Below are 25,626 nucleotides of genomic sequence, written 5' to 3'. Positions count from 1 at the left end.
ACCCCTCTGCTGCGGCTGCATCACTCAAAACGTGCGCCGGCACAGCCGCTGATCTGCTCGAAGCTCCACTCAGGAACACAGCAGCGCTAGCTAGTTAAGTAAATCAGCTAGTTAAGTAAATCGCTACATTCCTCTGCTAAACAAGCTTCCTGCAGGCTCTCATGTTACACGAAACCCTGCTGAAAAGATTCTCTTTGTCCCAATGTAATCTCCTTCATCTGAAGGTTAAAAGCTGCGCATGAGACCTGTCACAATTCACAGCACTGTTTATCTGCTAATCAGTCACTAAACACACCTGTATCTCCCTGTGGATCTGCACCGATTTACTGAGTGCCCCCCCCCCCCTAGGCCAACCATGGATAAATCGAAGAAAAGTTTCTGAAGAAAACCAAACGTTTAATGGTACGTGGGTAGATTCATTTGCTTTTACTGCTGACGAACTTATGGGGTTTGCTGTTTAATGCATGCAGCCCTTTAGCACTTACTTTGACTTTTCAGGAAGCTGTTCGCCTATTCAAAATATATGCAAGGAGTCCTACTAGTTTATAATGTAAGATTAAAAATAACAGTTTTTAGTGACTGAACAAGAGCTGCAGCTAAATCATAATGAAGATATACATAGCATTAAGGTAAAAAATGATATATGCTGTGTTACCTTCATTTTAGATGTCAAAAGGGTTTTGCGGCTCCCGGTGTTTTCTTTTGTGTGGAAAACGGGTCCAAATGGCTCTTTGAGTGTTAAAGGTTGCCGACCCCTGACCATAATCTTCAGATCACCATAAATTCTTGGTTAAAAAGACTAAAAGAACAAGATTTTGCCATCGGCCCCAGCTAGCTTGGCCAAATGAGCAGGGATGCTTGGAACTGTAACCCAAAATATTTGCAGGACACCAGATTTGTGTGCCAGGTTGACCTAGCAGTGCCCTAGAATTCTTATGCCATTCATGACAGTTTACATTAGTAATGCATTCTGACTTTACAACCTGTTCATAATTGCTCAGTAGGCAGTTTGTTCTATGCTCACTTTTATCAATAAAGGGCAACCTATTTACTTGGATTTTTAAACAATTCCTTCAGACCTGCTTATTGAAATAGAGCTGTTCTCACAACACTATGAAATTCATTCAGTGGATTACTGAGGCCCAAATATAGACTTGGTATTTGTCTGTTGCATTCCTAGTAAGAATTGAGCTATTGTATGCATGCATTCCACCCTTATATCTCCATTACAAGTAACTAAAGGTGTAACCTTATGCAGGTTTATCCTGAAAAAGGCCTATAATCTGTATATATTTGTGTATGATTGCACAGGTTTGCACCCTCATATGACAGAGTAAGCATGTTGAGTTATTACTGTGGCAATTAAGGTTTTTGAACTATATGCATTGGCTTAGCAAGTATACTTTAAGTGTTCTGGTTAATATCAACTACATTTTTGCAGTATAGCATAACACTTCCATTTTTTTTAAAAAAGTAAAATCTTACATTCTCTTACATTCATATAATTATGGAATAACCACATCTTCCTATTCTGGCTTGGCAGAGCTCGAATTAATCTCTGTATCTGTAACCGCCAGCACTATTATGATGCAGTCAGTTTCATATTAATTCTCTTCCCATATCTCTGAAGCTGCCTCCATTCCATGGCAGTGTGACAAAACTAGTTCTCTCTTGAAACAAGCATACTAGAAGTAAGGGCTGAAAGGAGAAGGGGGGAAAGATGGGATTGTTTATTTCAAAATAGGTTAGATTCATTTCTTCCAGTTAAAGAGTATCCCACACCACTTTGAACACTGGAAGAGGGAAGATAAAGGTGCCCATATTTATGGAAAATCAACAGAGGCTCTGCAAGTCATGGCAAGTACCCTAATACCCGTTCAAATAACAAATAAGTACAACTCTCTTCTCAGGCACAGCAGCATTGTTACATCATTTCTACCAGCTCCTGGGTTCAGAAGCTTGTACTAAACTCCTTTGACCCCCTTCTTCCTGTGAGCAAGAGGAAGAAGCAAAGTGAGGTATCTTATGTTTTTAATAAGCAATTCAATGTCCAATAGTGTTAATCTGTGAATGGAATGAAACCACTGGTAGAACAGATGCAGCCCCTGCTCCACTCAAAAAAATCTGCTGGAGATCTCTGAAGCAGACTGGTTCCACCACACACAGGAGATTGCAGGAGAAAGATGAGGAGGATGTCTTGTTGTATTAATGTACACCTACTTGGCAAGGTTTGGATTCAATCCTTTTACTGTTTTTATTGATCTTATGCAGGGGTCTCAAATGCGCGGCCCGCGGGCCAATTGCCGGGAGGGGCGGGGCACGGCGGAGGGGCCCTGCGGCCTTCAAAGCACTGGCGGCGCCCGGGCCGGCCTCCGGGAGCGAAGCGGGATGAGCGGCCCACCACCCCCGCAGTGGTGCAATACTTGATGCGGCCCAGCCTCACCCAGACTCTACTTCCAGTGGCCCCCAGGTAAGTTGAGTTTGAGACCCCTGATCTTATGCAACTCACTATGAAAACACCTTGTGGCCTGACTTAGGATAAAAATGCTTAAATGATTTAAGCCCAAAGAACTACTTGATTACAAATTTTAACTTAAATTGAGGAAGTAAGTATATTCTGCATGACATCCTGGTTTTCTGAATCATAAAAAACACCCAGTACTAGCATAGAGAATGGAGATCTTTGATGTGTTCAGCCCAAGTCCTTTGCTTCCAGTTTACCTGGGCTCTCCAATGGTTTCAAAAAGAGATTCAGTTTATACCACCTGCATAACACTAGAGTACTGACTCCAGCTCATGATAGAATCCAATCAAAAATTATCTAGCAACATGAATATGTGGCTTATGAGAATGTTCCACCACTTTAGGCTTACACTCTGACATTTCAAATGGAAATACAATCAGAATCAGTCTAAAATTCTGATCAGAAGCCGTTCCCTTAAAGATATACTTTATAAGATGATACAGGGGTACACTCCTATCCATTTGACATACTCAATTACATGTTTGCCAGCAGTCACACTTGGGAAGTTTCCTTTTCCTTTTACCCAAAACTGAGGAATACACATCGTTCAAGGTCTAACTTTGAGATAATGCTTGTTTCCATGTTAAGTATAAATGCTTATTGGAAAGGGGGGGTGTTGTTGTTCAGTCCCAAAGTTGTGCCCAACCCATCACGACCCCATGGACAATATTCCTCCAGGGTCTCCTGTACTCCACCATCCCTCGGAGTTCATCCAAGCTCACATCCACTGCCTCAGTGATGTCATCGAACCACCTCATCCTCTGCCATCCCCTTCTCCTTTTGCCCTCACTTGTCCCCAGCATCAGGGTCTTCTCCATTGAGTTGTTCCTTCTCATTAGGTAGCCAAAGTATTTGAGTTTCATCTCCAGTATCTGGCCTTCTAAAGAGCAGTCAGGGTTGATCTCATTAAGATTGACTGGTTTGACCTCTTTGCAGTTCAAAGGACTCTCAGAAGTCTTCTCCAGCACCACAATTCAAAGGCCTCAATTCTTTGCCACTCAGCCTTCCTTATGGTCCAACTTTCATAGCCAGACAATTGCAACTGGGAAAACCATAGCTTTGACTATATGAACTTTTGTTAGCATGGTAATGTCTCTCCTTTTTTGGTATGGTGTCTAGATTTGCCATAGCTTTCCTCCCAAGGAGCAAGCATCACATTTCTTGGCTGCAGTCACCATCTGCGGTGATCTTGGAGTCCAAGAAAATAAAATGTGTCACTACTTCCATTTCTTCCCCATCTATTCGCCAGGAAGTGATAGGACTGGATGCCATGATCTTAGTTTCTTAATGCTGAGTTTCCAGCCAACTTTTGTGCTCTCCTCTTTAACTCGCATCAAGAGGCTCTTTAGTTCCTCTTCACTTTCTGCCAATAGAGTGGTATTGTCTGCCTATCTGAGGTTGCTATTTCTCCCAGTGATCTTAATTTCAACTTGTGATTCATCTAATGCAGAGCACATCATGCCTTTTGCATGATGTGCTCTGCATTACAATTTTCTTATAAAATAGGTTGAAAAGGTTTCAAACGTACCCTGATCTTTGCTTTAGACAGTTCTTAAACTATTTTTAACCATTACTAGTTAACAGTTTTTAGTATTGACCATTCTTAGAACTATTTGAGTTCTTATTTTTGATGACTGTTACAATATTGAAGGATATATTTATTCTAAAAATTTAGTTCTTAGAGAAAAGTCTGCCTTTATGAAGCCAATTCTAACTTTTATTTGGTGCCTAAATCCTCCTAGGTATAGCAAAAACATGTAGATGTTTTCAAAACCTTGTTGCTTCAAATACGTATCAGTCAGCTCAGATAATTTATAAAAAGGATTTCTACAGACTAATTAGGCTTCTAATTTAAAGCTGAGACTAGAGAGCAAAATAGCAACTAGCAAGAAGCAATCATGGAGACCCAACTCTGCATCTACTTTTGTTTGTGCCAGCTGTGTATGTGAATGGGGTATACCAGTTTAGTTGAACATAGATGTGGTCACTGCAAAACTAGACAACTATTTTGTATCATGCACATTAAACAGCACTTCAGATTCAGAATAAGAACAAACCTGCTTATTGTGGCAAACACAACCCCTTTTTTTAATTCTCAAAAGCCAAGTGCAGTGATCTCAGTTAATTGCAGAACCATATATGCAAGTATATTCAAGTGCTATATACTAAGGCAGTATAAGACAATGGAACCAATGACTTAGGAAGACTGTGGGCTCTCCCACACTAAAGGCATTCAAGATGCAACTAGACAGGCATCCGAGTGAGATGTCCTGCACTGAGCAGGGGGCTGGACCCAGTGGCCTTCTGGCCACTTCCAACTCTACTATTCTATAATTCTAGAAGACATTTTATTCTGAACGTGATGGATGGATCCAGTCAGAGAAATAATTTCTGCATCTGAATAATTTATCAAAATAATGTTTATTTTCCCCACAAGAATCAGCGCCCGTTGTAGAGGATCCCAATTCCTGGGTCTTGCAGCATCCAAATAAAGCTTTTGATTTATACCACTTCCATGAAGTTTGGAATTGAAGCAAGTCTCTTCATAATTACTGTAGTATAAACTGCTAAAGAATTACTGGTATGTTTCAAGAAGTGGAACAGTTATAACAGTTCAGGGAATTGATGTTTTAGTGCACTTTTTGTTATTTTTAGCCAACATGCTACACTGTCTATTGTTGGTGCACAAAGTGAACACTGGAATTTCCACTGTAAATAAATCTGTCTCAGTAAGCAATATATTGGGTCAAGCTGCCCCTTTGTCCCTTAGAGTTGTACAGTTTTAAGACAAAAACTTTGCCAAACAGTACATAATCTTTTTTTATTATTAAATGAGAAAATCTCATTCTCTTATATTGTCACATTGCTAGTCAGAGAAATGCTGCAGTGATGAACAAAGTCAATGTCAGGGCAAAGTCCTCATTTCTACAACATCCATTTACAAAGAAATTTATAGTCATGTTCAAAGCGCATCAGCACAACATTCTTAGGTTCCTTCACGAGGAGTCCCAAAGATCCTTCCTCTAATGGGGCATATCACTACATAAAATTATAGTTCTCCCCTCTTTTGAACAACTCCTTCTCAAACTGCACGAGATGCAAGACGGAAACCCTCATGCTCTCAGGCAATCTTCATACATCATCGTCATCTGATGTGTCACTGCTGCTTGTCTCTGTGTCTTCACTCTCAAGTGTTGGTTTGAAAGTGCTGTTTTTCCAAGGACTAAATTTGAAGTCACAGATGAGGCCATTTTTTAAAATACCGTTTTTTCTAAGGCCATTTTTTTGCAACTGAAAGTTAAAAAGTGAACAAAACTTAGAAGTTTGAATATGATAGAATCAACAGCACCAAGTTTTGCATAAGATATTAGATTCTGAATTTTATATATGGCAACAACATTTGATAAATACATAGCTAATACTACTTCTAAGGTCTATTGTTACTTTTGTAGCCTTTGTATTATGCTGTTTTAATGTTTATATTATTATAGAAGACAAGTTAATCATTAGATAAATGCTATTAAATCTTAATTTTAAATTTAGCACTAGAATAAGGACAAAACACATGGATTTTTCCCTGAATTATTCCAAAACATGGTATCATTCTTGGTAAACAAAGTATTACACAGTTGTTTCCCTTGTGCATGCCTACCATATGCAAATTATGCTTATCACTATTCTATAAAACCAAACTGGACACTTTTCATAACATGAAACCACAGACCTTTTTATAACCTTTAAAAAATTAAATCATTATTTTTCAGTCTATTTTTCCACACATCCCTTCAATTAATTAAAAAAATGCTTGTAAGATTTTGTAGGACTTAATGTCTACTTTATCCATCATTATTCCCCCTCCAGTTCCTCTGAATCAGAATCAGAGGAACTGATTCTACCAGGCTGTGCATAAGGAGGAAAAGGTAGGATTGGGAGGTACATAAGAATTGGGAGGTACATAAGAATTCAAGGCTTTTTTTGGTGGGGGGGAAGCTTTCTGCTGCTGCATGAAAAAGCCCTTCCATCTTGTGCAGAAGCTTACAGTTCTCCTATTAAGAAAGAAGATCAATATTTTGGTGTCACTGCCTTTCAAAGCATTCAAAGATAATGAAGCCACCTGAACAGTGAAAATGTATTGAATACAATATGAACATTTATAACAAAGGTATTCAACACAATACTTCACTTAGGATACACGTACTTAGACACAGATTTCTCTCTCACCTGTTCACTAATGACCTGAAATTCCCTCATTTCATCCTCTGTTAATGGAGCACAGGTCTCGTCATTTTCACTATCTTCCTGCCAACCCATCTCCTTTAACAATCTGTGTGTGAGAGAGAGAGATTCATTTATTAATACCTGTTTCAAAAGCAACTAACAATCTCACTCTAATTGCCCTGAATGTAGCTATTTACAGCATTTATTTGTCAACTCTTTCTTCTCATCACTCGTACATTTTTCTCTTAAAATTTCTTGGTCTTCCTGAATGAATATTCACTTTTATTGAAACTGTAAGTTCAACTCAAACTACAAATAAATCTTGTTTTAGACCAGGGATCTACATATATTTTTAGAACTATATTAGCTGTCCAAATCACTCTAATAAGCTACCTTATACAACAATGTGCATTCTAAGTTAGCCCAGGTAGAAATTATGGGCTGTTTGGTCCTGTTTTATGCTTCTGTACAAGTTTTACACAAGGAAAAGTCACTAACACAAAAACAGGTAAATTGGGCCTCCATTAAAAGGAGTACAATTCAATTAATTATCAACAGTACCTAGAAAATGCAGCAGAAGACTCAAGAGACTAGCTCAGAGTGCAAGATCTTTTAGATCCAAAAGCTGATTCATTTTCTTGGCTACTTCTGGTTCAGTTGAATCAGACCCAATAGCCAAAAGATTTTACAAGATGGGAAAAACTGTATACTTATACAAGTGTTAAGATGAATATTTTGGGGAGTTCTTCCTAATTTCCTCTTTTATGGGCATCTCTGTCTCTTCTTTTTACATGCAAACCCTCCAGCAGGATTTCATTCAGAAGTACCATTGGCTACTTACTCTTGGAATAAAGCAGTCTCTAATATGAATAAACACTAAACAAGAGTAAGGGGCCAGAGCTCAGTGGAAGAGCCCATATTTTGCCAAGTTCAATCTATGGCAGCTCCAGGCAGGGTGAGAAAACTCCTACCTGAAGCCACAGAAAACTCCTACCTGAAGCCACAGACAGCAACTGCCAGACTTTGGTAGCAATACTGGGCTAGAGGGATTAATGCTCTGATACAGTGTAAGACAGCTTCCTAGGTTCCTAAAACTGTAGTAGTGGGCAGGATGTGTTTAAGCTAAGCAGTTCTATTTCAAACATGGGAAGCTCAACGCACTTCCACTTCCTTATACCCCAATCCCACACAGACCACAGCTGGGACACATTAAGAGTTGTAGGACTTTTTGTGTAAAAATGCATAGGATTGTGCCTTAAAAATTGGCACACAGCAACCCTAAAGAGAATGATATTAATATGCAGAAGTTTTCATTAATCAAAGGACACAGCCGTAAAATTGACACTGTTTAGGTAGGTCAGGTCCTGTCATAAAGAGACAAATGCTACAATTCTTTTCAGCTTTCCTATGTTCTTCCCATTTGTTCTTTCAATTAATTCTTTAACACCCCAAGCAACTAAAATTTGTAGCTCCTTCAATATGAACACATCTACATTACAATACTTTTGAGAATGGATACTAAGTTTGTTCACATCAGATAGTCTTACAAATTTCTTGAAGGAAATCTTGAGCAGCATCCAACATTGAGAGAGTAGATATTTGCCTGTGTCACAAGATTGGCTCTCCCTCTCCACCCCCCAACAGCATGCACTCCAAGTTCACTCTATAAGTTTCCCTAAAAACTTAAGGCTCACTCTAGAAAATGCGTACCGATGCTCTGCTTCAAGCGAGCTTGAAAGGACATTGGTCTGTGGAAATGTTGAAGACCGGATGATCTGCTGGGACATTATTGCAGCATTTCTATTCTCTTGAGAAATTTCATTTTCAAAATTTCGATTTATGTCTCTCTCTTGGTGACTATTGTTGCTGTTATGTAAATTAAATTCATCATCATCCTCCTGTTAAAATGGACACATATCTGAGTCAACTCCCAAAAAAGTATAAACAATTATTTGTATGTGCAAAAAGATACAATGAGCCAACATATTGGATCTCACTGCAGCTTAACATCGGAAGAGTCCTGCTGGATCAGACTAATGGCCTATGTAAGCCCAGTATCTTTTTGATGTCATAGTGGCTAACAAGCTCCATATATAAAGCCTACAAACAAGAAGGGCATGATGCCAACAGTCCTCCTCTACTGTGGTTCCACAACTGGTATTCAGAGACATACTGTCTTTGAATCTGAAGCTACCATATAGCATCATGACTAAGGAAGAAAATTCTCTATGAACTGTGAATTAGAATACTTTGCTTATTTGCAGTTAGTGTATTGTACAGTGTCAATTTCAACCATTGACTTTTAAGCTAAGATATTTAGAAGTAATATGTTTCTGTAACCAACTATACCAGTATGTGACAAATTCATTTCAAAAGATACTCTTTGTGGAATCAAGGTATGTGGCAAACTCAAGAAAGCAGGTCCCCGCTCCTAAAAAAAGTAATAGACATTCTACATCACAGTACAGTGGTACCTCGGCTCATGAACGCCTTGGTTCACAACCAAATCGGTTTCATGAAAATTTTGACATGGGTCGCGAACTCTGCACTGGGTGGCGACCAAGATCGCAGCCATCTCCTCCCCCCCCCCCCCCCCCGAGTGCAGGGGGGGGAGATGGCTGAGATCGCGCCCATCTCTCCCTCCCCCAGCGTGCCCCATTCGCGCCCGTTTCTTCCTCTCCCAGAGTGCCCATTCGCGCCCGTCTCTCCCCCCCCCCACCCTCGCAATACGCTGGGATGATGGGTGCATGCAGGGATGATAGGGGCGATCTCGGTCATGCTGGGGGGGCAGGGAGATGGCCGCACTAGTGCTTGGGATGGGGAGGGGGAGATGGTCTTGATCTTTGTTCTTTGTCACTTTGCTTCACATTTTTCTTATTTAAAAAATGGTTATAAAATGGATTAACCTTATGGGGAAATTTAACTTGGCTCACGACCAATTTGGGTCATGACCAGAGTCCTGGAATGGATTATGTTTATAAGTCAAGGTACCACTGTACTGACAAGATAAACACTATTTTGCCAAACACTTTTGACATTAAGAAGCTTTGTACAAAGTAAGCTATGCTATGAGTATACAAAAACATTTGTTTTTACCCAAGCATTCTGAAATGAAATCACAGGTCCCTAGCACAAATTAGAGGAAACATTGGGATACTTTATTATTGTGCAAAGAGGTTGGGTCAGTTGATCAAGCAAAATCTCACATCAGCTGTGAAATGCATTGTCCACCACTATTTGCATGATTTACAGCACAATCCCAGGCAACTATTACAGTGCACAACTGTACTTCTGCAGAAATGTGTACAGAATTACAGTCTCAATGTGTGATGTCCAGTCACTGTTTTTATGCAACAGATGAATAAAATTTTATTACCTGGCATTTAACTGAATCTGTTCTTTACTGTTGATTACATTCTTTCACAGCTTTTAAAAGCTGTTTTAATGTTTTATTATTTGATTGTAGTTTAAATATCATTGGCCAACTTGATTTTATTTGACTAAGAGATGGGATAATCTAATAATAAAAATGAAACACACAGGCTGCTCTATGAAAATGCACTGTACCTTCTCTTGCCCCACACAATTCTCATCATGTTCCTCTTCCACTCGATCCCGTTTCAATGTTTTCAAGAACTCACTCTTCTTATCAGTGCGCATTCGTGTCAATTTGGTTAAGCGGGGCTGACCAAGTTTATCAACCGGGGAGGAAGAATTTGACCGATTACACTATCAGGAAATTAAAAATACGTAACACTGAAATGAAGAATAATTGCAAAGCAATTTTAATTTTTGTCAAACTTTCGATTTAAAGTTAGGGTTAGGTTTCCATTATTCCAATGCCATTATTTCAGTTTTTCATTTATTCACAAGTTAACAGAGACACAACCTGCCAAAATCAGAACCCAAACAAAGAAAATAACAGATTTGCATACCTCTTTCACTGAACTCTGTGATCCAACAGCCTTGGCAGTAGATTTGAAAGCACTAAAGTTTCCAATACCATATGCAGAATCATGAGTAAATGGAGGCCCAAGTTTGCTTTCTTTTGTTTGGCTTTTCCACTGTGCAGTCTAAACAGAATTTTAAAAATTGAACTTTGACAAATTCATTAAAATTAGTTTAATTAATTAGTGCTTCTGACAGGATTGTAAATGCTATTTATATGGAATCTCTTTCCACATGGGGACCAAATTCAATTCATAAAAACTCTCAGGGGCCACATCATGGAGCACAGCCAAAAGATGGAGCAAAAATACAAAAAGAAATCCAGAATACTTTTGCTTAAAACTCTTCGTGCCAATAAATAAGCATTAAAAGAGGCATTTAAACCTTTCAGAATGGTGGTAAACCCAACACAAAAGCCAGGAAAGTATACAACAGTTGATAAGAGGGGGAACGGGGCAGGACCATCTGGCAAACCACTCCAAACCTGATGTTCCCCAACCACAATACAAACATGTATAGCTAAATAACATTACAAACTGATATTAATAAAATATAAACATAAAAAATATAAATATAAACATAAAAATATAAATATAAAATAGGAGCAGGTCCTGCCCTGAACTTCTTATAGTCTAAATTCAAACAAAGAAAAAGACAAAAGGGAGAGGAGGCAATAGACAAGCTACGTAAGTGAAATGTGTGATATATATGAGTAAATGAAAGTTCGTGTACGTAAGTATAACATCAGTTTTATGCATAAACACAGTAAGCAAAGAAAGTGAAAATGCCAAAGATTTAAAAAGACAAAGTCCACTGCCCAAACAACATTACTGCCAAATCTTACTTTTGCTGGCGCAATGACAGGTTTTGGGACTAAACCTTTATAGACACTTGTACCAATTCCATTCTTAACTGACTGAGAATGAACATTTCCCACTGGGAATCCAGATATCTGTAAATCTTTTGTGCTGCCTTTTTTAATAACCAGCATTCGTGGAGATCTAGACTTAGGATTCAGAGGATATTCTGCAAAGACACAAAAAATTTTAGATCACATAGCTACATTCAATACAGAAAGAAAACATTTTGTAGATCAGATCAAAGAATTTGTAAAGCTGTTTGTTCTATCCATGAAACTGCAAGAACTGCCTTTTCAATAGGAACTAAGTTTGCAGAAGTGCCCCAAAATTGTTTAAAAGGAAGAAAGAAACCCAAAACAAAGTTCAACAAGAACTGAGTGTTCTCAGTATCCAGAAAATGTTGAGTGGCAGAAAACAAAACAGACAAGCAGAGATGGAAAGAGGAAGACATGACTGGCAAGCTGGATGGCATCCTGAAAAGCGCATGTACTGTAATATTTTGTCATATGTCTCACTTTCATAAAAAAAATGTGTGTCAACCTAAAGCAGATTAGCTTTAGGTGCACAAACAACAGTGCAGGCAAGAGAAGACTTACACAATATAACCCTCTATAAAAGCTTATCCTTGATTGTAGGTGTTTTGTTGCCCCACAAGTCAGTCAGAAAAATCAAGTTGTAACAAAGATCAGAGTATAATAAAATGTTCATCCTTGATACAAAGGATAATCACACAATCCAAAATGCACACATAACTTCAGATATACTTGCTGAAAAACTGGATAAAAGTTTATGCATTTCACATACCCCAACCTACCTTTAACAATAAAATCTGCTTTTACCATCTAAGACATGTCCATTATTAGTGAAAACAAGAATTTTAAGGTAATATACATTTTGAAAAGAAATTACAACTGAAATAATATTGTGTAATGCTAGTAGCATAGAACTGTATCACCATGTGATGCATTCATTTACAATGACATTCAAAAGCTTTCTTTTAAAAACTGTATTTTAAAGTCCGATTTCTTACCCCAAACACCGGCAGCTAATGATTTATTCTGGTTTGGTTCTCTCTCATATTCAGGATTCAGGGAAGGCTTAAAAAAAGGAAAGACAAGTATGTTTTGATTATTTTAGGACCTGTTGAAAGCAATGAGTTTTGTCAATTTAATGTGCCAGACTATAAAACATATTATTAGATCAGTAAAGTATGCATAGGGGATCATATAAATTGACTTCACTGATGAAGTAACAGGTGTTTTCTTAATGATGATCAATTTATATGATTTAATTTCCAAGGGAGAACTGTATTTCAGCATCTCTCGATGAGTAACAATGTGTTGTCACCAAGCTGCTGCTCCTTTGTATTTTTCCCCCTGCTGGGGTGGGGGAAAAGGTCAGAACTAAGCACAGCCAGAGAACCATTTGCCACCTAAATGAGGGGAAAAAAATCTACCCCATGCAGACCTGCCCCACAAATATTGGCCCGTGAGATCACCTCCTGGGTTGGGAAGATATGCCTTGGTCCTGTTGCAGCTGATACAGCAGGGAGACACTGTTACCACCAAGCTCTTGTTAGATTCTTTTACTGGCCCCAACTGGAGGAACCAGTTGAAAGGAGACTGTGGAAGCCAGCAGAAAATAGCAGTAACCTGTTCCAGACAGCAGCTGTCATTTCAACTTGGTGTTGGTTTCCTACAACAGCTACTTCCAGTGGCAGGGAGTATCCTTAAGGATACCTACAAGTGGCAGGATGCCAGCACTAAAAAAAGATTGTTTCTTTGGGCAACTCTGAGGAAAATGGTTCCCCTCTCCAGCTCTCTGACACCCCCCACCCCCAACAGATCTGAAAGTTCTGCAGTTGGTCACTCCAGAGGAAAGCACCTTTTATCAGAGTTTGATCTTGCTTGAGCATGCAAGACCTAGCATATTATAACAGAGAGCTGGCTGGGCTAATCAGAGGCCTACATGTGTCTATCATATCGACCAAAATTCTTTGTTTAGCAGCAGGCTCCATCTGGAGAGAGAAGGAAGTGTAGTAGCAGTGGGCTATTGGGATCTATCTTCCTGACCAGGAGGCCCATGCAGACTTCAGTTTCTGTGTATGCCTTTCTCAAACTGGGTGTTTACGGTAAACACACAGTTCTGTTGCTGTAACAGATGTCCTCTACCCAAAAGAGTATCTCTACCTGAGATAGCTGGGGAAGACTAAGAAGTGATGTTGGACTTTACCAGACTGGTTGTACTGGAGGACTTCAATATCCACTCTAGGGCTCCCCGTCAGAAGTAACACAGAGTTTATTGCTGTGATGGCATCAATAGGCCTGTCCCAGATTATTTCTAGCCCCACACATTCCACTGGGCATACTTTGCACCTGGCCTTTTGTCCTGAATGAGAAGAGGGTAATCTGGGGGTATAGGAAACTTTATAGTTCCATTCTCATTCAGAGTCACACTTAGACTGACTGGCACAAGACACCTTGGCAAGGGTTGAGGAATTAAGCTGATTTGCCTCATAAGACTGCTGGCTTTTTACTTATGATAGAAATAGGACTGAACTCTCTTAAAATGAACAGTAGTCTAAAGAAAGTTCAAAAGAAAATATTAAACCTGTTTCCTTTTGTAAGTGCCTGAATGCATTATAATTCACTTACGAAATCTTCAGCTTCAAATTGTTTGGGCTCTTCTTTGTCATCCTTTTTCAGAGTCTCACATTCAGTTGCATTGCTTTCATGTAAACCTTGGCTTTTTCCAGAATGAAAGCTGCTGGTGCGAGCACGTGAACCTCCACTATGGTATCCCCCTCTGTGGTTTGTGTTTTCAGCACCATTTCTGCCTTGCGAACGCCAACCATTTCTCTCTTTTCTACCCAAATGCCCTTGGATTTTAAAAATTAAATACAAAAGTTTTAAAAGTTAAACACAAATTCTTAAGTCATTTTACTCTGCAGATAGAGCAAACAGAAAATATTTTAAGCTAACCCTTTACCTTAGTTTATAATATAAATGTATAGCTGATTCTGGCTTTATGTTCAGGTATTTGGCCTTTGGTTTCCTCATATAGCAAGCACTGTATCTGCTACTAACCTCACTTCAATTAAATGTGAGCTCTGAGACTGTTTAGAAGTGCAATCAATTTAAATTTACCCTGATTTGGAAATAAAGCCAAACATATAACAAATACAGATATTGTGGACTAAAACTGATACATAGCAAATTAAGACTGCAGATACACTGACAATATAAACAAATGAATTCATCAGGACAGGATCTCTTAGTTGTATTTTAATGCTGAATTATTTCATTTTCTGCTATGTTTTAATGTTGTTTTACTGAAATGTATTGCACATTGCATATAGAATGTAGTTGTATGAGGTGACTAATAAAAATAGCTAATAAATGAATAATACTAATAAATAAGTTTTGAGGAGGAATAAAGAGCCCCAAATACAGTACTAACTTATCATATACAATGTACCTTTCCACTGTTTCACAGTCAGTGGTTTATACCATAGACAAAAAAGAACAATCTATTACTTTGTCTGCAGTTCAACAACTACAACGAAAGGGTTTAAGTTTTCCTTTTATTCAATATAATCTCCCTTGGGACAACTTGTGCCCCTCCAGATATTTTCATTTACTTTCCACCAGCTACAGTGGCTAAGGTTGATAGAAGTTACATAAAAAAAATCTGAAGGAGCACAAATTGCCCACTCCTGAAAAATGTTCAATGCTTGAACAATTACAAAGTACAGAAGAATTACACAAAAAGTCAAAATGAAATAGGCCGACACCTTATATGGAGACTAAACATATACAAACCTCCATTTGCACGGCCACTACTAGGATCAAATCCATCAGAAGAGTTGTGCCGCCTACGGTTAACTTCATAACGATTCTCTGTCCATGGAAAGCTTTCAGAATGCTTCTCAAAATTCAGTGATGTCTGAAAGTTAACAAAAACAGTAAGCAAGGACTTTATCAGCAGCACGAAATAAATATTCAACCCATAAGAAAGAGTCAATCCTTTTGTTTCTCTTTGCTTTCTCAGCAGCTTTCACTACCACTGATCATGCCATCTTTCTGTACTGTATCACTTGACTTGGAATGTAAAGCAGTATAATGGCAATGGCTGCACTCCTGCTTGAATTGTGGTGCTGGGGATGAATGGTCAGCTCCATAGCAATTGTGCTAAGCTCTTCATGGCTCTATTTCCCCCCTGCTCCCCATGCTTGAAACCACTGAGGGAGGTTATCTGGGGAGGCAGTCTGAAGTATTAACAATGTGTGGATGACCCCCACCTCTACCTTTTATTTTCACTGATTAGAGGTAAGGCAAATGTGTAGGGTATGTAGCTCCTTGACCCAACATTCCCTCTGGAATCCCAGGTGACTGCTGCGGCAAGGAATACTTTCCATCAGCTTTGGCTGGTGCATCAATGACATCCTTACCTGGATGGGCAGAGCATAGCAACAACAACTCACACCTTGGTAACCTCCCAACTGGATTACTGTAACATGCTCTACATGGGGCTACCCTTCAAAACAGTCAATATACTTCAGTTGCTACAGAACAGAGCTGCAAGATTGCTTACTAGGATTAGCAGACTCAACCACATAACATAACTCCTATATCATCTTCACTGGCTACCAATTCAAGTTCAGGTCCAATTTAAGGTGTTAACTATGACAGATAAAGCCCTAAGTGGTTTAGGGCCTGGATGTCTGAAGGAACATCTGCTCAAACTCTGAGATCTTTCACTGAAGTTTTTCAGGATACCTCTTTGAACAAGGTTAGAAGAGTGGCTACCTGGGAAAAGCTTTTTCTGTGGTAGCGCACTAACTATGGAACCTGCTCCTCAGAGAGTAAGCCGAGTGCCAATGCTTTATTCATTTTGCCATCAGCCAAAACCCTTTTTATTTACCCAGTATTTTAATGGCTGATTGTTTTTAATTCATTATATGTTTTCATATATTGGATTTATATGTTCAATGTGCTGTTGTGTTTCTGGTATGGTAAGGCATCTAGAGATCCATTTCAGTTAATGACAGGATAAAAATGTAACAAATAAATACATAAATACATAAATTCTGGAGCAGTGCTTCAGCAGAATAATCGGTTGGCTAAGATTCAATAAAAAAAACTCAATCCAGACAAAAAGAAGATATCCATTGTGGGTGGTTCTTCTGTCTTGTTAAGTAGTGTTCAACCTGTTCTGTAAGGGGTTGCACTCCCCCTAAAGGAGCAGGTATGTCATGTGACAGATGCTCTTATACATTACATTGTCACTACAGGCACAGGCACTTGATGCCTCCAAGTACTTTGAATGAGCTTAAGACTAATTAACTAACTAATTAACTAACCTGGACAGAGATAGCTTGTGACATTCATGCTCTGGATTATTGCAATGTGTTATCTGTGGGACCGCCTTTCAAAAACAGTCAAGAAACTTCAGTTATCTCACAATAGGGCAGCTCGTCTATCTGGGATTGGTTGATCTAATCATATTATGCCACCACTCTGCCACCTGGACTGACTACAACTTGAATATCCAGGCCCAATTCAAAACACTGTTTTTAAACTTTAAACCCCCAAATGGCTTGGGGACAGGTTACTTCATCTCTTCCCATATCTAAACTTCTACAAGCATCTTCAACAAAACTCATTCTGTTATTTATTTATTTATTTGGGATATTTCTAACCCGTCCAATAAGGTTAAAGTTTTCCAAAGTACAATCCTGTACATGTCTATTCAGAAGTAAGTTTCCATCAAGTTTACTCCCAAGTATATACAGGATTGCAGCCTAAACTTCAGGGCCATTCAGCAGTATCTACAACAATCAGCCATTCTGCATGTAGTTTGACACTCACCAGATGGGCTGTATTTGTACAGCTGCAGAGGTGTCCCTAGAATGCCATAGCTAGTGTTTTATTTTATGAATAAACTGCTTTTATGCAAAAAGCTCCTAAGGGAACAATCCTGAATTCAGAAGCATCCAATCATCCACTGCAGGCTGGGAGGCACAGTGGAGGGATTCTTCATCATTGCATTCTTCCCCCCTGCAAATTTTTCTAGACAGACTTTTTAGTCTGTCTAGCAAAGCCACTCTGGAGAGACAACAAAGAGCATTGGAAGAAGCTCAGGATAACCCATAACCTGACCTCTCCAGTCTTCCTCATTCCCTTCCCAATGGAATACCCCCTTTCCTCCTCCTTTTCCAACCTCAGGGGGGCAGTCATTTCAATTCATTTGGTACCAGCTTTTGGGGGAGGGGGATATTTCTAATATCAAAACTTGTGAATTTGGAGCTCTGTCCCCTGCCTCAGAAGGGGGAATCCACAAACAATGCTATGAACCCTGAGATGCTTGACAAGGAACTGTAGCATTGTTCTCAGACAGTGCATAAAACAACTTCACAATAGTATATATATTTTAAAATAAAGCATGTCAAGCAGCAAAAAACAATTCAGCAGCAACTTCTTTATCACAACATTAAAACCAGGAGAAAAAGAAAACTACTCCGACTCATATGCCCAAAGCAAGCACAATTGTAACTAACTGACTGGATGCCTGTTAAGATACCAGACTGGTGTGGAAGGCCCTGTCCTATATTCCTACCAACCATGCTATTGAGAGTAGTTCAGTCACGAAGCAGGGCTTTGCACTGATGACCATACTGAGCAAGCTGTGGGACTTCTTTAAGCTAACCTAGCCCCAAACAAATCAGTCATGAAAAAGATAATGTCCAGATTAAACAGCAGCCTAATCTCAATGCTATGGTATTGTTCACTGCTGTGACTACACTGTCTATTTGAGCCTGCCCACTGTTGAGAAGATCGAGCCACTTGTAGCTCTTGCTGCAATTTAAGCTCAAACCCCCTCTTCTTTGAGGAATCTCCTCCGTAGTTGTTCCAGACTGGGAGACCTATTTAGGTGCTTCTAGGTGCAAGTGTGCAGTCTGCCTTTTCAGCACATGGGGGAGCTAGTGTTCTTTCAAGCCTGATGATGTTGCAGTCAAAAGTGAGTTGTTAAAAAGTTTTGCAGATTTATGACATTTCAAGCAGTTATTGATTTCTACACCATTGTGAGATGGAATACAATGTGATATCCAAGAAGAGAAGCAGGCAAATTTTAGCAAAATCAAGGAAGCATTCTTAACTCAAAAAAGATTCAACTGGTTTTTTTTTTTTCTCCAGTCCACTGCCTCTTCATCAAATACAACACATATCATTCACCTTATAGGAAGGCGAGTTAAGGACACCATTTTCAAGCATGCATTTTAAAATAGTAAAGGGCAAAATATTAGGTTGAGTGATTAAAATCAAGGTTAACTGACATCAGGCTTAAATTTATTAAGAAACAGAGCAGGAATAAATTTCTCCCATTGAAAATAATTTCAATCCAAGCACTGGTTGCTATGACAGCTGAAATATTTTATTTATTGTTTTATCCTACACAGGCTTTACAAATGTAGTGACTGGGTTCTTCCAGTTTACTTTTTAATGGAGTTTCAATGAATCTGGAGAAGGGAGTAGAAAGGCAATACCTGCAATTGTCCTTCCCCTAAAAACCTGCTGTGGAGAACTACAGGAATCTCCAGAGTACCAGGAGATGAAACATGGAAACCAGCAAAGACAGACTTCCCCTTTCTCCCAGCAAGGGGCTTCTACTGAATCCCAATGCCTTTAATAAATGGAAGGAGCCCTTCCATTCTTATCATGGTCAATCTGCTTTCAATTCACTGCCTTTTAAACAATTATGTTAGCTGCCTAGGGCTTTTTCCTAAAAATGAGATACAATCGTTTTAAACAAATACTGCTTTACAACTAAATATAGTGCTTAAACAATCTGGGAGCCCAGTTCAAAATCCTTGATCATGTAGCTCTCTACAAGATTCTATCTGCTCCTACACAAGTGACAGATAGCTATTAAGCTATCATGCAATGATACTAAGCAAGATCACTTACTTGAGAGGCCAAGGCTGCTATCCTGGGCATAATAATTTGGAAGCAAGTTCCACTGAACTAGTGCATGTGCATAGGATCAGAAATTATGAATTTACTGTCAAAATAATACGTCTCTACAAGCTAGACAGTGTCCATGCTGCCTAGTTGGCAGAGTCATGAATAGCCATAGCCTGACAACTGAAAGTATGTTGCCTTCCAACATACAGTTGGAAGGCAAAGAACAGGCATACACATTCCATACACTGAATTCCACTACAGAAACACAGATGGCAGTCCCTAGATTCATATGCCTACACAGGTCCACTAATCCCTAGATCTAATACAAAGCCGACAATAAGATACAGCTTATTCTGTAATTTTACTTAACCTCAAAATCCAGATACTACTTCTCATAGTTCCGCTTTTTTATGCATCTGATCAGTCAATTTCTTCTAAAGCATAACATTTAATGCCTGCTAAGTTAAAAAAAAAAGGCTGTTGCTATGAAATGGTACATTTGCTTTTTTAAAACAGGGAATGTTTATTTATTATATTGTGGCCTTTCCCCACCATTTAATCCTCAGAAACACCTTGCAAGATAATTTAAGCCAGGAATAATTGGTCATGGTCATTCAGCTCTTTTTGAATGTTATGGCTGAATAAGGATTTTAATGAGAGTCATTGTGGCATGGTGGTCAGAGTGCTGTATTGGAGACCTGGGAGATCTGGGTTCTTGTCTCTATTTAGCCATGAAATCTCACTGGGTGACTTTGTGTCAGGCACTCACGCTCAGCCAAATCTACTTCACTGAATTGTTGTGAGGATAAAATGGAACTATGTAAGGCATCTTGAATTTCTTATAAGAAAAAGGATCTAAATGTAATGTAATGCTAATAACTTAGCTCCCTGTGCTCCTAGTCCAATAACTCTACCCACTGAGAGCTGCTTGTATTCCAGTTTAAAGACACTAGCGGTTATAGCAGACAGTCAGTGAAATAAACTTTGCCATTGTCCTATTAATTAATGGGCAGACTAAGCTTACAACAGAACCCATAATGAAATTTTAAAGGGCAATCTGCTCTCTACACAGTAGGAATTTGGAGCTATTTGATCACTGCAAAATATTGGGCAAGTCAGCCTATTTGAAAGACTGTAGCTGCAGGCATTTCCATGCTTTTATTATATACAGGTTTCCCACTAGAAATAATCTAGCTTAAGGAAATGGAACTAAAATTTGTCTGAAGCACTATCATCCTGATCTTAGATGCCCCCCTTCTCTCTCTCTCTTCTCACACACACTTTGGATGAGAGAGAGAGCGCGCGCTAGAGCGCTATAGCAGTATATTAAAAATAAAAATAAACAGTCCCTAACCTCAGACTGTGAATCTGAAAGACACAAGGAAAGAGACTGGGAGGAAGGGAGAAAAAAGCATGATGGCTGTGATTTATTCAGTCGCGCAAGTAGAGGGAATGTAGCCATTCCGGACCTAATTGTACCCTGGTTTCCACTATATCATTATTCTATCTGGACTGGCCTATTCTTATTTCATTTGTTTTCTGCTCATGAGTTTAAGTTTTATCTGCTTCTACTGCTATTCCTTGGGACAGGATGCTTCCTCGGAAATAGTTCTGGTGGAAGCTGGGGGATCTGATGACAGCAGCACAAGATTTTGGTTTACTTCTTCTCCCATCCCCTCAGAATTTTAAAAAATCCCCCTAAAACCCATGGGCAAGGTTCTAATAAGGAGATCCTTAAGTCAACTAGTACACTAGTTAATGATTTATACAAGCTGTGCTAATCTTAAAACGTGAATGGAAAGGAGGTTCTGATATTAGTGATGTAACAGACTGTAAGAACACACCTTTGATGATGATGGTGGAGTAGGAAAACTAAGCCAGGCTGGAGCAAAGTCATGCTGCGCCATTTAGGTCCAGTCTCTCCAAATCAGTGAAACAAGGCTTCAACACCTCATGGCAAATACCTATCAGGGAAGTACAATGTATCATTATGTAGGATAAATATTATAGCTTTCTTTTTGCCATAATGGTTCCCAAGGCAACTTAGAAGTGAGAAGCAGGAACAAGCTACGGTGAATAATATCACAGTTAAAGCAAAACAAAAATACAGCAGTCCTTCACCAAACACACTTAAAAAGCATGCTATAAATGGGATTCCAGAGAAGAAGCTCTATGCCTTGATTACATAAAAGCAGGAAGCCAATGAAGATTTCTGGAAATCAGAAATTTCAGTTCCCAAGTTACTATAAGTTTACATACTTAAAAAGGTACCCACCTCTTGACAATACCTTGAGAAATATAATACAAGGGTAAGAATTCACTTATTTTTGCATTCCTTCAAGCCAAATATTCCATTATGCAAATAAGAGGTACTTAAAACTGTCACTCCAATTCATACTGAACACAAAATAAAGAAATCATATAAAACATTCCAAGTAAAATATGCAACCCCACAAAGCCTTATCTAGGAGTAAGTCCTGCTGAACATATCAGCATGCAAAATATACTACAGATCAGAAACAGTACAAAGTTAAACACAAAAGGCCTGTTCTAATGCTAATCTGTATTGTAAAAGACCCAAGACACTGTGCATGAAATAGTTCAATAATATAGCTATGCCAAGTATTCTAGTATTTTATTTATTTAACATTCACGTTTTTTTTTTTATCTTCTCAACCCTTAAATAAGGATTCCAGATTTAAAACAAAAATGAACACTGGCTAAAGCCAAATAGTTAAAAGCAGCATAGATAAAGCAGCCATTTTTCTGTTCTACCTCCTGCCACTCAGTCTCATTTATTTGTTTGTTTGTTTGATTCCTAAACTTTCCCCATTAGCCACACTGCTGCCTGGGTGGGCTACAAGCATTAAGGTTCACTGAAGCAGTTTGTAAACATTATCTTAAATACATCTACTACAAGAGAAGGAAGTAGTTTGTGGCCTTCCAGATGTTTTGGCCTATAATTCCCATTACCTTCTCCAATACCACTGCTGGCCAAGGCTGAGGGGAATTGTAAGCCACAGTATCTGACATTATAGCACTGGTATGAAGAACAGAAGTTAGAAGGCACATCCTGGGCCATCTAGTCTGAGCCCCCCGGCTCCACCTGGCTCCACTCATGACATGTCTACCATGTGCACATCTAGCCTATCCTTGAGCACCCTCACCAACAGGGCTTCAACCACCTTCCATGGAAGCCCATTCCATACCTTTGCGGTCCTAACTGTCATCAAGTACTTCCTAGTGTCCAAATTGAACCTTGGTTCCCTGAGCTTTGCTCCACTGGAATGCATCGTCCCCTCCTCCTCCACAGGGGAAAACAGGTCTCTACCCACGTCCACGTGGCATCCCCTCACATACCTACCTATATGTCACCAACAGATCCCCTTGGAGTCTCCTCTTCTCCAGGCTGAAAAGACCCAGTTCCCTCAGTCTCACCTCATACGACTTCCTCTGCAATCTGGCCACCATCCTTGTGATCCTACACTGCACCAATTCCAACCTGGCTATAGCCTTCCTATAATGTGGAGCCCAGAACTGAACACAATACCAATACTCTAGTTGAGGGCGCACCAGAGTCGTACAGAGTGGCAGTAATACCTCTCTCAATCAAGAAGCCATGCTTCTGGCTATGCATCCAAGGGTGGCGTTCGCCCTCTAGACCACTGCATCAGACTGCTGACTCATGTTTAGCCTGAAGTCCACTTTACAAGTGCTGCTCTCCAGCCATCAGTCCCCTAACCTGTACTCATGACACCCATTCCTATGACCCAAGTGCAAGACCTTGCACTAACCCACACTGAACGCCATCCTGTTGCCCCCCACCCACTTCCATAGTCTGTCCAGATCCTTCTGGATCCAGAGTACTTGCAAGCATCCAAGGCCAAATTTTACAGGAAAGAAAAGAGCATGCAACCTCATAACCTCCTTCTATTTCAAAGCAGGGAATCATTTGGAATTGTAAACTTGGGTGATTTCCTTCTACCTAGCCATGCCCAGCTCAAAAAAAAAAGGGGGGGGGTTTCTCCCTTGAAATCAAGCTAACTTACCTCTGAAGTTAACACAATTACAGGAACAATTGTCTATTCTCTACCCCACTTCTGCCCAGAAAATTTGTTAAATTAAAGAGATGTGCAAAAAAGATGCTTGCCACAAGAACTAAATTCTGTATTCTTAACTGTTGTTATAAAGTCTGAAACATTAAGCCTACATTGTCCTTTATGAGTTTTTTTAGATTCAAGTAGCCTGCTAACTACATTAAAATCACAACATTACACATGTGTACCTACAATAAGATCCACTGAGTTCAAAGGGCTTCCTCCCTTGGAAAGTGCATAAAGGACTGCAAGCACGTTTGCAATAGAGACATTTTTCAGCTACAAGCATATGCACTTTGCTGAAGATGCTTAAGTGAAGGTTGGTAAGTACTCCTGGAATTGAACAACAGCAAACCTCAACAGAAAAAGACTATATTCAACATTGATACTAGAAGTAAGCATTAGAGCTATTGTAGTATTTTCCTATCCTTACACAAATGCATCTCGAATCCAATCAATACTTGGATAAACACTAACAATACTTACATGTAATTCAGCAAGTTTTTAATTACATTTTCCAATGGCTCTGAAGTTATTAAGCAAGTCTGAACAAGATTTCTAACAACTTTCAATGCAACTATGTTAGAACATTTAAAAGATTACTGCATGCAAACAGTCTGGATCCAAGGTTGGTCCTCTATATTCATTAACCATGTACGCACATTCCAAATAACTATTTCAAGTATGCCTAAAGTAGGCATGATTAACTTGTGACCCTCAGATCTTTTACTTCCAATATTATTGACTCTGGCCCTGAAGCCTGACAGTTAGTCGCATTTATGCCCACTGGGATTTCTTCTCTTCCTCTGGAGCTATTTTTCTTTGAACAGCAGAACACCCCTTGACTCCACACATCATAAATAAATTTCTCAAGCTCTTGAATTTCAAAGTGGGCCATGCAGCATACTGAGGGGTAAACAAGCTACAATTTGAAATACACTAGTCTCAGGTTTTAGAATACAGAACTACTGAATTATTTATATTTGGGGCAGCATATTTACCAACTTTGTGGAATGAACAAAGATAGGAGGAGGGCGGACTCAATTCAATGTTCAAATTGGATTTTAGACTTTCAACATAACTGAATTCAACTAGTCTTGTGTTTGATGTAGCTATCCATGTACAAATATTACCAGAAACACACATCATAGAAAAGCAAAAGGGTATGATTCAGGCCATGTGTTTTCTCAAATGATTTGGTGTCAAAAATCTGCCAGAGAGATGATTAATACAGAAAAAAAGTTCAACTGACCCATGCCAATTTTTGATTGTATCAGATGACAAGATCAATAAGAAACCTACAGTTTAGAGAACCAAAACAAACAAGAGACTGAAAAGGATTCAAAGAATTACTTCTACAGGGAATGTATCATATCTGAGTATTGCAGCTACATATATGTACACATATAATTTTATGTAAACATACATTTTCATTTTACTTTTTAAATAGCTTTAAATATTTAACATATTTTATTTTTATTTTATATCTTGCTGCATAGAGTTATAATAGAGACTACAGGAGGAAAAATATCCATAGAAAGTTGTTCTACTTTCAGTTCTGAGAGATCTATTTAAAAGTAATTTTTAAATAAGATTCAGATGCCAGGCTAAATGATAGTTTAGCATGTCAAGATAAGAGAGCAGAAAACTTTGGGTTCTCATGATTACCCTTTGGTGTGGCTACAAATAAGCTAATTTTCATTAACCCTAATTTTCATCTGAGCCCTAAGCTGTGGCTGTTAATTATGGTTTTATTAAACCAGACAGTTTCATAACCCATGTTTTGTTTTGTTTGTTAGTTTATTTCTAGGCCGCCCCATTCGCCGAAGCCTCGGGGCGGCTTACAAAACTTTGAACTTGGCTTAACTGTAATTAGTCTGAAACATTAGCCACAACTTGTAGTTACTCTAAGCCATGGGTCCTCAAACTACGGCCCACGTGCCGGATCCGGCCCATCATGCCCATTAATCCAGACAGCCATGCCCATCTGGACCTGCCACGTGCACTCCCGCTGC

General features: G+C 39.1%; 1 protein-coding gene across 1 annotated transcript in view; it reads right to left on the bottom strand.

Annotated features, from left to right (window-relative positions):
- Positions 1 to 5,330: 5,330 nt before the first annotated feature.
- The window catches only part of GPBP1 (GC-rich promoter binding protein 1), a 45,488-nt gene continuing 25,192 nt past the window's right edge, over positions 5,331 to 25,626 (bottom strand). Inside the window, exons 4-13 of the mRNA XM_044446911.1 lie at positions 21,359 to 21,478; positions 15,372 to 15,495; positions 14,205 to 14,428; positions 12,581 to 12,647; positions 11,535 to 11,716; positions 10,678 to 10,815; positions 10,310 to 10,471; positions 8,453 to 8,640; positions 6,746 to 6,848; positions 5,331 to 5,815 (exon numbers count right to left, since the gene is read on the bottom strand). Coding sequence (XP_044302846.1) covers positions 5,657 to 5,815; positions 6,746 to 6,848; positions 8,453 to 8,640; positions 10,310 to 10,471; positions 10,678 to 10,815; positions 11,535 to 11,716; positions 12,581 to 12,647; positions 14,205 to 14,428; positions 15,372 to 15,495; positions 21,359 to 21,421 — 1,410 coding nt within the window. The 5' untranslated portion in view covers positions 21,422 to 21,478 and the 3' untranslated portion in view covers positions 5,331 to 5,656. The remainder of the gene's footprint in view (positions 5,816 to 6,745; positions 6,849 to 8,452; positions 8,641 to 10,309; positions 10,472 to 10,677; positions 10,816 to 11,534; positions 11,717 to 12,580; positions 12,648 to 14,204; positions 14,429 to 15,371; positions 15,496 to 21,358; positions 21,479 to 25,626) is intronic.

The sequence above is a fragment of the Varanus komodoensis genome, unplaced genomic scaffold (genome assembly GCF_004798865.1).
Source record: "Varanus komodoensis strain SLA01 unplaced genomic scaffold, ASM479886v1 scaffold5, whole genome shotgun sequence".
Lineage (NCBI taxonomy): Eukaryota > Metazoa > Chordata > Lepidosauria > Squamata > Varanidae > Varanus > Varanus komodoensis.
The sequence above is the reverse complement of the archived record's forward strand: the minus strand, read 5'-3'. Positions and strand labels throughout refer to the sequence as shown.